The sequence below is a fragment of the Impatiens glandulifera genome, chromosome 8, assembly GCF_907164915.1.
Source record: "Impatiens glandulifera chromosome 8, dImpGla2.1, whole genome shotgun sequence".
Lineage (NCBI taxonomy): Eukaryota > Viridiplantae > Streptophyta > Magnoliopsida > Ericales > Balsaminaceae > Impatiens > Impatiens glandulifera.
In genome coordinates this window covers 15,163,276-15,177,009 of record NC_061869.1, presented here as the reverse complement: position 1 = coordinate 15,177,009, position 13,734 = coordinate 15,163,276, and the positions used below count along the sequence as shown (strand labels likewise).

Sequence of the window (13,734 nt, the reverse complement as noted above, 5' to 3'; positions counted from 1 at the left end):
AATTTTATTTTTAATTTATAAGTTTGGTTGATATGTATATTTATTTTATATTTATTATATTATTTATATTTAAAATAAATTATTTATTTATTTAATTAATTAAAAATAATAATATTTAATTATAATTAAATGATATAATCCAAATAATTTATTTGTTACTTAATTTAGTAGAGAGATTTTCTAGTGTGTGTGCTCAAGTGTAAAGATTGCCCATAAAGATTGCCCATATTCAAATTGTTAAATGATAAAAAGTAATAAAGTTTTAAGAACTTCTCTTTCATGGGAGCTAATTACTTGAAATTTAATGCATTTTATTTAAACAAATAGAACATGAGTGGTAAGTTAACTAACTAACTAATGTTCTTAAATTTATTTAATTATTTAAGTCTTTTTTTTATTATATATAAAATGTGTTGTCTGAATTATTATTTGTATTTTTTAGAAAACAATTTGATTTGTAGGAAATGTCTCCAGTATCCAGGTCAAAGTCCAAATATAAAAAGGTAACCCATGTATTCTGTTTTTTGTTTTTCATACTTTTTGTTTTTTGTTTTTCATACCTTTTTGTAAATGGCCCCCTTTTCCGTTTTTCACCTTTCGTCGCTTTCATTCCCTCAAGTATAGAAAATGTGGCAAAACTTCAAACAAAGAAGTTGGGTTGTTCACTTCATTAATTTTACTGAATTTTATTGTTAATTAAATCTAGGGATCGAGCGGTAGTGAAGATTCATTTTGTAGACAGCGAGCAACAAGAAGAGGAAGCGAGCCTATATCGTAGAAGCCATTGCACGCTAGCCTCTCTACTTTGAAGCGAGATATGACCAACAAAATGTCTTTTATTGATCTGGTTCCCTACAATGCAAATGCTCGTGCGGAAAAGAAAGGAGAACACAAGAGTAAGAGGGCAAGTTTTAGTAGCCTAAGAAACTAAGTACTGTAAAGCTTTTAGATATCTCCTATTTCTATTCAACAATGTATGAATAGGTTTGGTTAAGAGGTTGTTGAATATATAAGGCTTTTTTTAATTTTGGTATTTTTATTTAGTTTATAAAAAAAATTAAAATAACATCTAAAACAAAAGTAGAAATAAAAATAAATAAAAATTTTAAAAATTTTTTAAAATATAGTTTAAAAATAAAAGAGACTTTTGGCGACGTTTGAAAGTCATTGCCAACGCTTTTTAAGCGTTGTTAAAACTTCTGTCTTTCGGCAACGCTTGTACCGACGCTTAAATAAGCGTGGTAAAAACTTACGTCCACCCTGCTTTCGGCGATGCAAGAATAAGCGTCAACATTTTTGGCAACTTTTAAAGGTTGGGAGAAATCTTTTTAAGCGTCGCCGTAGGTCTTTTTTTTTGTAGTGTGGTCTGTGATAGCCCATATATACCGATGTGGGAACGACGATTATTAATGATACCTTGTTTGCGAAAATCGTGAAGATAACGAATGCATTCTATATGTCATAATCACATAGTTACTTACTAAAGAACTTAGTCTAACAAGTTCATATATTACAATTCAATGTAGTAAAAGTTAAGAATGATGATTAAAAACTAATCAATTCTTATTGAAAAATAACAAAACAACTAGATGAGAGCAAGGGTTTTTTTTGAAAATATGTATCAACTAGATCTAGATTGTATCCGACCTTAGTATGTCTAATATTGATAGAATCTATCTTCTCCAGCTGAGATATAGTCCTTGATTGTGTTTGACAAGGTCTAAAATCTATCTCCAAGAGATTTTGGTGTTTTACATCATAGCAACTACGCCAAATTGCTTATTTAGTTTAATCTTATTATAAAAGTTTCATATATTAATTCAATATTATAATTAAACAACAATAATAGAAGCATATTTACTAAATAGTGTACTTATTCAAGATATTATTAGCTAAACAAGATAACAACATGTTAAGCTTTTGGATGAGGAAAAAGACGAATTGGAAGACCTTTCTCGGGCCTAAACCTATCATCGACAATTAACTTCTCGCTTGGAATCATCGTCTTCCATTTGAATCGCTTCACCAAACAATGCATGAAAATAAGTATTTCTATACGGGCATACTCTTTGCCAGGGCACATCCTCGGCCCACCACCAAAAGGGACAAAAGTGTAGGGTTGTACCGGTTGCCCATCAAATCTCGAGGCATCAAATTCTTTGGGCTTAGGAAAATATTCTGCACTTTTATGTGTCGAGTTCGCATTCCAATATATCTGCGTGGAATAAAAGAAAAATATAGCTTACAATAAGAAAAAATCTATTATATAAACTAGCTTGAGCATTCAAATCAATTTGAACCGCTCAATCGAGATATACATTGATATGGATGAACGAAAGGTCTTAATGGAGTATAACTAACATATTAGTGTAGAATAAAAGGTCTTAAAAAGTGTTTAAAGAAGTTATACCAACTTGATTTTACATTTTTGTTTAATAAAAATGTGTTTAAAATTATTACTATATTGATATGTTTTACTTAGATTTTTTATTAGATGATTAAAATTATTTTAAAACTTATCGGATATGATTTATTAGATATATAACAATTATTAAACCGACCAAAATATCTGATATATTCGATCCACACGAATATGGAGTCCGATATAGAATTGATTGAGTGTAACCAATGTAGTAAAGACCCATTAAAGATCTCCCTTTAACATAAACATTTTTATCAAAAACAAGTATCGTTTGAAAACTTTTGAGAGCAGAGTCTTAGTTTGAGTTAGAATTAGAAAACATTAACAAATTTATGAATATATTATTATTTATATAAGTTATCTTTCAAAATATTATCTAATCTAAATCAATTTTCATACTATTAGAAATCCAAACTAACATTCATATCAAAATTTATTTGTAAAAGAGATCATATAAATAATGATAATTTCTCACCTTCAATCCCTTTGGTATTAAAAAGCCTTCATAGATGAAATCAGTCAAGGCCTCCCTAAAGGTGCCTTGAATAGGAGGGGCAAGCCTCATTGCTTCACATGCTACACTCCATGAATATTTCATCTTATTATTAACATCATTCCAAGTCAGCAATTCACCTAAACTCTTTAAATTTGCAATTTCCATTTGCTCTATTTATTTGCATAAAAAAAGAACTATATATTAATCATCAAAAAAAATCATTTCAATTAACATTAATCATGAATCATGATCTATACCTTTATAAACTCTTTCATAAACATCCGGGAGTTTGGCAAGGAACATGACAATGGAAGAACATGCCGAACCGACCGTGTCACTGCCTATAATTAATCCCAGGATCTTTTCCGCGATGTTAGAGTCCTTCACAAAGTTGTCATCTCCAGTAAGCAACATGTGTGATAGTAAATCTTGTGTAGGGGATTTATACGTTCCTTGTTCTAAATCGGTCTTTCTTTGCTTTACGATCGTCGTAAATTCATTAATAATGAAACGGGATGATTTGATGGCACAGTTATACCTTGTGCATGGCAAGTCAATGGGCATCGAAACGGTCCCCCTCAAGACTTGCTCTAAAGGATCTGCTAGCTTTTCAACGAGCTCGGGATCATCAACGTTGATGAACAAGCGACAAGCCAACGCGAGTGAGAAGTTTGTCATAAGTGGAAACACGGTGACTTGTTCCCTATTGTCCCAATGTGAAGCGAAATGTCGTTGCGCGATTATGTCCAAGAAACCGATATAGGGTTCTAGAGTCTTCGGGGTTAAGAAATTGTGAAGCATCTTATTTAGTTTAAGGGATTCTTCGAAATTGGACGTAGAAGGTATTAACTTGGTGATTGTTTTTGGCCACCACAATTGGACAAGCTTATTTTCGTTCGAGAATACAAACTTATTGGCAGCTGCCCCACAGAAGACGACGGCTGGGGATCCAGCCAAGTGTGTTCTAAAGATGAGAGATCGATACTTCTTAATGTTATCGAATATGAACTTCTCGGGATGGCCACTCCAACCAGCTTTCAAAAACTCTAGTGTTTGGCCGACAAAAGGCCATCCCGATGTACCCGGGGAAGCGACGACTTCCCTCGAGTAACAGCGTTCCAATGAGTTAAAACTTTCACCAAAATTAATGGGATGACCAAACAGAGAAGAACAACAAGAGAGGCATGGAAGAAGTACATGATGTAGATTAAAACTGTGTTAGCTATGTTTGGGGAGCTATTTGATCTTGTTTCCTTTTGTTTTAATAGATATTTGAAATGTGTGTTTATGAATATTTTAGTTTATAAAATATTTCAGAATAAAATATTTCAGTTGACTATATATGTCTTGATCAACATTGCATGTGCTTTTCATTAATTACAAATGTTCTTTGATTGGTTAGATTATGTTTTCAAAGAAATATATGTATTAAAAAAATAATTATGTTAGTAGTACTATATTTAATATTTATAATTAACTATACACCTGAACATATCATTGATTCAGATACAGATAATGAAGAATTATAAAAGGAAACTTTTTATGTTTAAAATGACAACAACAAGTTTAGTAACATTTATGAAGTTTATAACCTTTTACTTTTGAGTTCAAGAAAAAATAAATTGATGTCATTAATCAATTACTAACATTTTACAATTTATATAAAAGTATATATTTTAGTTAACAATTATTAATTAAGTAAATAATTGCTAAAATGTTTGTATAAGATGCATATGATACTATATGTTTATGCCAATGCTTTGAAATATTTTAAACATTTTTCACCTAAAGTTTAGAAGAATTTATTTTTTATACTTATTCTCTCTTTAATAATTGTACAATTCAATAATGTGTTAGATTAAATATGTTTATGGGTAAATGTCTCTCTAAACTTCTACCGATTTGATTTTGAGATTAAATTAATTGATTTTTATTCGATTTAAGTTGATTATGAGTTATATTTAGAAGAGTTCAGTCCGATTTGGACATGTTATTCGGTTAATTTGATTATTCCTATTTGTAGTATATAGTGTATATATTTCATCTCTATATGTATAATACATATAATCATCATAATCTGCATTAAACTAATACAAAAATCTTCAACATGTTTTCTTTTTAAAGAATAGAAAATAAGCTATAAAAAATATGTTGAATATTTGTGTAGACTACCTATGCTAGGGTTTTATATGGTGTAGTTTACATAATTAGAAAACTAACTTTGCTGAGATGATAATTTATAGGCTGTTGGTGTGTTGATTAAGCATGAGCATTGACTTTGGGCAGGTACTGATCATTGATCAACAACATTAATTAATTAAACCTAAGTTAAACATTAATAAACAATGAATGCTTATTTCAGCACTTACAACAACTTGACTAGAGGAGTTAATAATATGATATATATTTTGTGGAAAACCATTTTTTTTTTTAGTGAAATGTCATCTACTCTTTTTCTTTTTTCTTTTATTTTAAAAGGGTTCAAAAATTAAGATAAAATGTAAAGATTGGGTTTACCATTTAAAGGTAAACAATGTAATTTGGTGAGTTTCTAATGGCTTTTAGGTTTTAGTATAGTGGTGTGACATTTTGAAGACCGACAAGATTTGCTTGTATCTCATTGTAGTTTTTTATATTACCCGTATTAAGTAGTTTTAACTCTTTTAAAATTTTCATATGTGACTAGAATTTAAATACTAATAAAGAAATGACTAGAGATATGATAAAATGAGTCTGAATAGTGTTTAAAAAATTTATTACATGAATTATAACCTCCATTAAGTTTTAAATTTAAATGAGTACATTATATGATCTCTATCTCGATTATTTTCAGGTAAATCATTTGCCTTAAAAGAAACAATAGGCCGTTTAATAATCGCGGTCGACCTATTCATTTATGTCAAAACACTATTATTACGACGACAACGAGTTTTTTCTGAATAAACGGGGATGTGATCGGTGAGCTTATTAAATATGTTGTAGAATCTTCGAACTAGTTAAAGCTAGATTTTATATTATTATTTTTGTTGAATGAAAATTTTTAGCTTGTGTTTTCATTATTGTTCTTTAAATAGTTAATGATATTGTGTTTGAAATGTTTTTTTAACATTTAAAAATTCATGTTTTTGTAATATTTTTGTTATTAGATGTAAGACTCTTATTTATATATATAATGCAATCATTTCTTTATATGACTTTTAGTATAATTATTATCATTGATCAATTTTGAGATGAGTTGAATTCGAGTATGACTAATTTTATTTTATAGTTTGGTAAGATATTTTGAATTGAGTAATTTATATTAGATTAATTTCGGGATGAGTTGAGTTCGAGTACTTGGGATCAATTCGAGTTGAATTTGAGTACTCAAATAATGTAAGAAAACAGATATTTATTTTAATTGTTTTTAATTATTTTAAGAATAACTAAACATTTTTTTTTATTTGAATGACTACTATATATGTTAGAACAACTACTGCTGACCCCTGCTAACAAATATATATATATATATATATATATATATATATATATATATATATATATATATATATTATTTTTAATTCATTTAATGCATGTAATTAATATATCCTGTTATAAAAAATTATAATTTATTTTAAATAATTTTTAACTTATTTTATAATTGATCAAATAATATTAATGATATTAAATTAAAATATATGTTAATCACATTAATAAAATTATAATAAAATAAATTTTAAAAATACATAAAATTAAAATAAAATAGTTCATTAATAGAGACTGTCTTATATATATGGTGGGCATGTAAAAACATTAAGTAGTGGAAAGTCATTTTTGGTCGTAACTAAACATTTACATAGATCTCTTCCTTTATGTAGCTTATGTTTAAAATTACAAAAAAAATAATAAGAACTCTTAAAAGTTGAATTACTGTTAGTATTTTAAATAAATTAGGTAAAATTTCTCTCGTAGTAAAGAGAGAAAACATGATATATAAAATTGCAAAGTATAAAACGTTACGCTAAAACTAACAACTTTGTTAGGGATATAACTAAAACGATTTAACTTGAAAAGAAGTATAATTGGTTACAAACTTATCCATTTACCTATCTTTGTCACATGAACTTGCATTCATATATGTTTTATGTGTTATGTATTGCATTCATTTTAGTATTTTACAACATTGAGATGAATTATGAACATATTGATGTGAATATATTATTATTGTGTTTGAATGATTTATGCATTCATATTTCTTTATAGGATTCTAAGACACATTCTCACAACATTTGTAAGGATGGTACTTAGGAAGTCATAGAAGATGAACATGATGCATCATTTAATTTTTCACCTCTTTAACTTTTTAAGGCCTTCTTTCTTTCGAACATTCGAGTAGGCAATTATTTTCATTCAATCTTTAACAAATTTTATGCTTAGACGATTCTTTATAACATTAGTTACCCAATTTTATCACATGTGGCAAAAATTGAAGGCATAAGTAGATTATGTTTATGAATTGTAAATATGAGAAACTTTTATAAGGTGGGTTGTAAATTTGAAATTTCTTCTTCTTGGTATTTAACCAAAAGAATATATGCAAGGTTTCTCAACTATTATATATATATATATATTTTTTGTCGCAAGGTCAATTTAAACAAACAAACAAAAACATATAACTAAATTAAAGTCTTACTTTGAGTGAGGATAAAGATGGTGATTTTTTTTGTAACCAAGTTATTCATCATAAAATAATCGGAAATGTGAAAAAGTAATTTAAAACTTTACTTTGAGTGAGGATAAAGACGGATTGGAAGACCCTTCTCGGGTTTAAACATAGGATTGACAATTAACTTCTCATTCGGAATCACCATCTCCCACTTGAATCGCTTCACCAAATTGTGCATAAAAACAAGTATTTGAAGTCGGGCATACTCTTTACCAGGACACATCCTCGGCCCACCACCAAAGGGAAGGAATGTGTAGGGTTGAGGTACTTGTCCTATAAATCTTGATACATCAAACTTTTCAGGATCAAGAAAATATTCAGTACTTTTATGTGTCGAATTCACACTCCAATATATCTGCACCTCAATAAAAAAAACCTTTAAATTTCACTAAGGATAACAAGCATAGATGATAATAAATTAAATTATCACCTTCCATCCCTTGGTGATTGAGAAGCCTTCATATACAAAATCTGTCATGACCTCTCTAAAGGTGCCTTGAATAGGAGGGGCAAGTCTCATCGCTTCACAAGCTACACTCCATGAATATTTCATCTTATTGACGTCGTCCCATGTTAGCAATTCATCAGGACCCTTCGATTTTGAGATTTCCATTTGCTCTATTTATTTAGATATCGAAAAAATTATGTTGACAGTTTTGTTTGTAAATGGTCTAGGTGTGAAGACTCGAACTTTGTTATCTATAAAAAAAAAATATAATGATTCATACCTTTGTAAACCCCTTCATAAATGTCTGGTAGTTGAGCAAGGAACTTGACAATCGAAGAACATGCAGAGCTCGCAGTGTCACCGCCGATCAACAAGGCCATGATCTTGTCGGCGATGTCTGTCTCCTTCATAAAACTACCATTTTCATCGCTAGTCAACAACATATGCGACAAAAAGTCTTGTGTAAATGATGTTGTCCCTTGTGCTAGATCAATCTTTCGTTGGTTAATGATAGTAAGAATTTCCTTCCTAATCAACTTAGATGCCTTGATGGCAATGTTCAAGTTTGTACCCCAAACATTAATTGGAACCGACACGATCCCTCTCAACACGTTCTCAAACGGGCCTGCCAACTTGGCGACATGATCATGGTCCTCAACATTGATGAACAAGCGACAAGCCAACGCAAATGTGTAGCTTTTCATGAGTGGAAAAACAGTGACTTGATCCTTGGAGTCCCAATGAGTTACGAAATGGCGTTGCGCGATGATGTCCATGAAGCCGATATAGCCTTGCAATGCATCGGGCTTTAGAAAACTATGAAGCATCTTCATTAGGTTAATGGTTTCATCATGGGATGATGTTTGGGTTGAAGAAGGGAATATCTTGTTGATTGTATCTGGCCACCATGATTGGACAAGCTTATTCTCATTTGAGAATAAGAACTTGTTAGCATCTGGTCCACAGAATACTATAGTTGGGGATCCAGCCAAGTGTGACCTAAAGATGAGTGAGCCATACTTTTTAATGTGATTGAATATGAACTTTTCGGGATGACCATTCCACCCGGCAGCTAGAAACTCTAATGTTTGGCCAATGAAAGGCCAGCCGGATGTTCCAGGGGGTAATAACTTTTCCTTTTCCAATCTTTTTCTATGACTTAAAAGTTTCACCAAAATGGGGATGGCCAAAGAGATAAGAACAATGAGAGAGGAGTAGATGTAGTTCATGTTGAGACCCTAAATGTGTTAGATCATGAAGCCTGGCTGTGGAACTATATAAATGTACAAATTATGATTGATTCAACACTTTCAAATAATTTAATATATATAATAAGATGGAGGGTGGTGAGTCATTTAAAAATAAGAGTCAAAATTATGACTATAATTAACATGTCAGGTTTCTTATAGACTAAAAAAAGAAAAGAAAATTATTATCATCATTTTAATTATTTGAAGGTAGATGTTGTATTTTAATGTAGAAAGTAGGTGGTGATAGGAGTTTGCAAGTAGTCATGATGTTACGTTATATTCAGGAATGGAGGGGATTTTGAACTGGGTGAGCTTAAAAAAAAAATTTATGATAGATTTAAAATAATAACGAAAAAAATTTAAAAAAAATAAGTATATATAAAATTAAATTTTACCATATTTTTAATAATTAAATAAAAAACAATAAATTATATATTTTTTTTTAAGAAATTAAAGGGTAATGTTATATTTTTACCGTAAAAAAAAAATATATTTTTTTTTTCAGGGTAGGCTTTAACCCACCCGAGCTCCGAATCTACTGGTTATATTAATTAGGGTGTCAAATTAAGTCTTGCAAGATGAAATTAACTTGACCCGGTTGTAATTAGTAATTTGAGTAAAAAAATCTCATCAAACATCACATTTTTTTTATTTATAATTGAATCGACCCGACCTATCTGATTCAACTCGAATTTACTCAATATAGTATCACATATTTATTTCAAATTAAAATAATATCAAAGAATAATGAAAATAAATCACAACTTCATTTAAAAATATCCAACAAAAAAAATAAATAAAAAAGGAAGAACACAAAAACCCTACAAAAGAAAATTGTAAACGAGTTGACAGGTTTACTTTGGATTATTTGAGTTCGGTATGATTTTGAATAATTAAAAAATATTTCAAAATTAAGACACAAATTTTAATTATTTGCAAGTTTACTACTTCACATTCATACACTGTAATATTATATATATTTCTTAATTAATTTCAAGATGATAACAAGACAAATTGTGAACCAGTAGGTTCAGAAAGAATAATCAGTATGTCACATGCATAGAAGACAAAACAAAGTGTATGAAAAATAAACAAATCTAAGCCCATAATTTTCAAATGATTCCGTCATTGATCAAGTGGATATTTTCTTTTTAAATAAAATAAAACCTCTCTCTTAAACATTTCTTATGACTTCAAACTTTTTAATTATGCTATTCTTTTTAAATTTTAAAAAAAAATATATTTAATGGCAACACTAAAATATATCCAACCAAAATCTGTCATATTTTTTTTATTTTTTTAAACAAATAAATAATATAACCATACAAGCAGTAAATAAACATCGTTAAGGTAGATCAAGTTTCAAGAGTCGTTTCTAAGAAACTAAAAGTCATGGTTTTGATTCTCATTTAAAACGTTGTTGCAGTCGATTTTGGTGGTTTTGACATAATTGTGGAAGGATTTGGACAAGAACGTTGCAGCCGGTTTATTATAAGATGGCCGATGAATGATTTGTGGAAGGCAATTTTGTGGAATAAGAATGGTGTCAAGAGAGTGAAAAATCTGGTGGAGTAAGCCAAAAAAATTAGGTTATTTATTAGTTTATGACAGGTAAAAATATTATATTAAATTAGGTTATATTAGCTTATCTATATATATAATGATGCTTAATTTTTAAAGTGTCCGGATTGTCGGGTTGAGAGAGAGTTGTGGTTAATTTAGATATATGTGAGAGTAAATGGATACTTGGGTCGGATGGTGGGTTGACCCGCCCATAAACATAAAACAGTTAAAAATAAAATTAAAAATGCTATAGGTATGGTTCGAACTTGCAACCTAACAAAAACAAGTACAACATTTTAACCAACTAAGCTAATAACACTTTATATTTTAAATTCAACCCAAATTTTGATAAACGCCTGACATTTTAACAATATAAGTTCAACTTTTTAATCTATATATATATATAATGATGCTTAATTTTTAAAGTGTTCGGATTGTCGGGTCGAGAGCTGTGGTTAATTTGGATATATATGAGAGTAAATGGATATTTGGGTTGGATTGTGAGTTGACCCGTCCATAAAAATTTTATGACCGTAATATTTTTTCACGTTTTTTATATTATTACTTGTGCAAATGCACGGGATACATGCTAGTGTATTTAAACTTACATAAACTTATGTCATTAATTAATGATGATTAGTTGGGAGTATTAAATATAATAAAATATTGATTAAAAAATTATGAGAAACCTAAATATGACAAAAACTTTTGAATGAGAGTCCTAAATTTGTGATTTATCACATAAATAAATATAAATATAATTTATAAGCTGTACAAATAAATTTTATTAAGATGTTCAAGTATCAATAATAATGTTTAAGAGATCAATTGTCACGAATTCGATTTCTTATTTCAAACCAAATAAAATATCTTTATAAGATAAGATTGAAAAAAAAATAATGTTCTCCTTTAGAATGGAAACAGTTACATCAACCAAAATGTTATCCATTTAGATTTTCTAGATTTTCCAGATTATGTTTTGTTTTCTTATTTGAACTAAATGACAATTGTGCTCTCAGGATTTGTATGACAAGCCAAATAAAAATGTGTATATGTAACATTTAAGTAATTGAGGATAAGATTGAGTCGACTTTTTAGATAATATTTAAATTCTAACTGTATCAAATAATTAAATTCTAACGGTATCAAATATTAGCTAGATTTTAAGAATAGGTTGAATATCCAACCATATATATCCAATAATTAATATTTGGATGTTTTAAACTAATTAAACAAAAATAATATTATAAGAATTTAAATAATTTTTTATTAAACAAATAAATAAAAATTAATTTCATAAATTTGTAAAATTTCTTGTTTAATCATAATATTAATTAATATAATTTCGATTGTGCATAATAAATTCTATATTATATCATAATATAGATGGTTTTATGAGTTGATAAGAGTTGGACAATAAAATTATTTTGAGCACTTATAAGATTGCCGCGCTTATAAGATAGCCCCGATCTGTTTCCACGGACCGGCAAGTCCGATAAATTAGTCGTCAAACCGGACTGGGTTGATGCAAAAATCAAAAATACAATTAATCTAGTTAAACCTGTTCAACTCGCCGGTTGAACCGAAAATCCGACAGCCCGGGTTAACTCAGCGGGTTTATTCTATTTTTTTTAAAAATATCTCTATTTTTTTTTTTTCACATTGAGTTTACTTATTTATAGTTTAATGTAGATAGATTATCGATTTATAGTTCTATACACTAAGAATTAGACAATCTCTTTTATTGAACTCAAGTTTGACATCTTACCTGAAAAGCTGATACTGCTTTTTAACTGACTAAAAAATTGATATTTTGAATTTTGATCTATATTTTAATTATTATATAAATAATTTGATGAATTTTTGTTATTTTAATATTATATAAAATTTATCCTTAACTAGTTAGACCGGGCCACGGTTGAACCATTCAGTAACTCAGGGCCAGTTTCAAAACTGGATGCACATAATTCTTCTTTCTTTTTTCAGTTATTCAAAAATAATAATAATATCTTGGACATATCATATGAATATCAATATGATATTCATATAAGTTATGATATTTCTTGTTTATCTATATTTTTGAATAACCAAACAATATCAAAAACATCACTTTTGGGACAAATTTAAGACCAAACGAAATAACCTTAACTACCAGATCTGGATTTAAACCCAATATATTTTTTAATTTATTTATTTTAAGTATCTCATTCTAATATTTATTTAAATTAAATAAATTTTTTAATATACATTAATTATATATATTATTAAATTTAATAATGTTTTTTTTTTTTAAATCTAGTTCACTCCAAGTGGAGTGTTTTTTAAATAGGACCATTATCATGTGCTTCATAATTCATTAAGTAGAAGATCAATATAAATTCGGTCTATTCACAAATTTTATCTAATTGAAAAAATAAATATTTGTTACAATTTTGAGTTCAATATCAAAATCGTCTTGTTTTACGTTTTTATAAAAATTAGGAAAATCCTCGTGCGATGCACACGGATAAAAATATATTGTTACAACGTCCCGCGTTCATCAAATTTGGTATTGAATTTAAAATATAAAATGTTATTAGTCTAGTTGGTTAAAGATTTGTACTTGTTTTTGTTGCGAGTTCGAAACATATTATGTCATTTTTAATTTTATTTTTAACCGTTTTAGGTTTATGGGCATGTCAACCCAGAATCCGACACAAATATTCATTTACTCTTTTATATATATATCCAAATTAACCACCGCTCTCGACCCGGCAATCCGAACACTATCTAAATTAAGCATCATTGATTAAACAAATTATGTTAGATAAAAACTCTCAAATTTGTTAATTTTTTACAATTACAACTTTT

The 13,734-nt window shown here is 28.5% G+C and overlaps 2 protein-coding genes across 2 annotated transcripts; both read right to left on the bottom strand.

Annotated features, from left to right (window-relative positions):
- Positions 1-1,912: 1,912 nt before the first annotated feature.
- On the bottom strand, positions 1,913-7,032 carry LOC124913067 (beta-amyrin 28-monooxygenase-like). Its single transcript, XM_047453690.1, has 4 exons — positions 7,004-7,032; positions 3,176-4,050; positions 2,898-3,088; positions 1,913-2,215 (listed from the first exon to the last, which is right to left on the bottom strand). The coding sequence occupies exons 1-4, from the start codon at positions 7,030-7,032 to the stop codon at positions 1,913-1,915; spliced, it is 1,398 nt and encodes a 465-aa protein (XP_047309646.1).
- A 646-nt stretch (positions 7,033-7,678) lies between these two features.
- On the bottom strand, positions 7,679-9,300 carry LOC124913066 (beta-amyrin 28-monooxygenase-like). Its single transcript, XM_047453689.1, has 3 exons — positions 8,352-9,300; positions 8,054-8,241; positions 7,679-7,978 (listed from the first exon to the last, which is right to left on the bottom strand). Exons 1-3 carry the CDS (start codon positions 9,298-9,300, stop codon positions 7,679-7,681), a joined length of 1,437 nt encoding a protein of 478 aa, XP_047309645.1.
- Between the last annotated feature and the right edge of the window lie 4,434 nt (positions 9,301-13,734).

Coding starts and splice junctions, on each gene's coding strand:
- LOC124913067 (XM_047453690.1), bottom strand. CDS start 7,032: ATGAATGCAAGTTCATGTGACAAAGATAG. Junction 4,051..7,003: donor AGTTCATGTGACAAAGATAG/GTAAATGGATAA, acceptor TTTTGGTGAAAG/TTTTAACTCATTGGAACGCT. Junction 2,216..2,897: donor TAATACCAAAGGGATTGAAG/GTGAGAAATTAT, acceptor TATTCCACGCAG/ATATATTGGAATGCGAACTC.
- LOC124913066 (XM_047453689.1), bottom strand. CDS start 9,300: ATGAACTACATCTACTCCTCTCTCATTGTTCTTATCTCTTTGGCCATC. Junction 8,242..8,351: donor TTATGAAGGGGTTTACAAAG/GTATGAATCATT, acceptor CTAAATAAATAG/AGCAAATGGAAATCTCAAAA. Junction 7,979..8,053: donor CAATCACCAAGGGATGGAAG/GTGATAATTTAA, acceptor ATTGAGGTGCAG/ATATATTGGAGTGTGAATTC.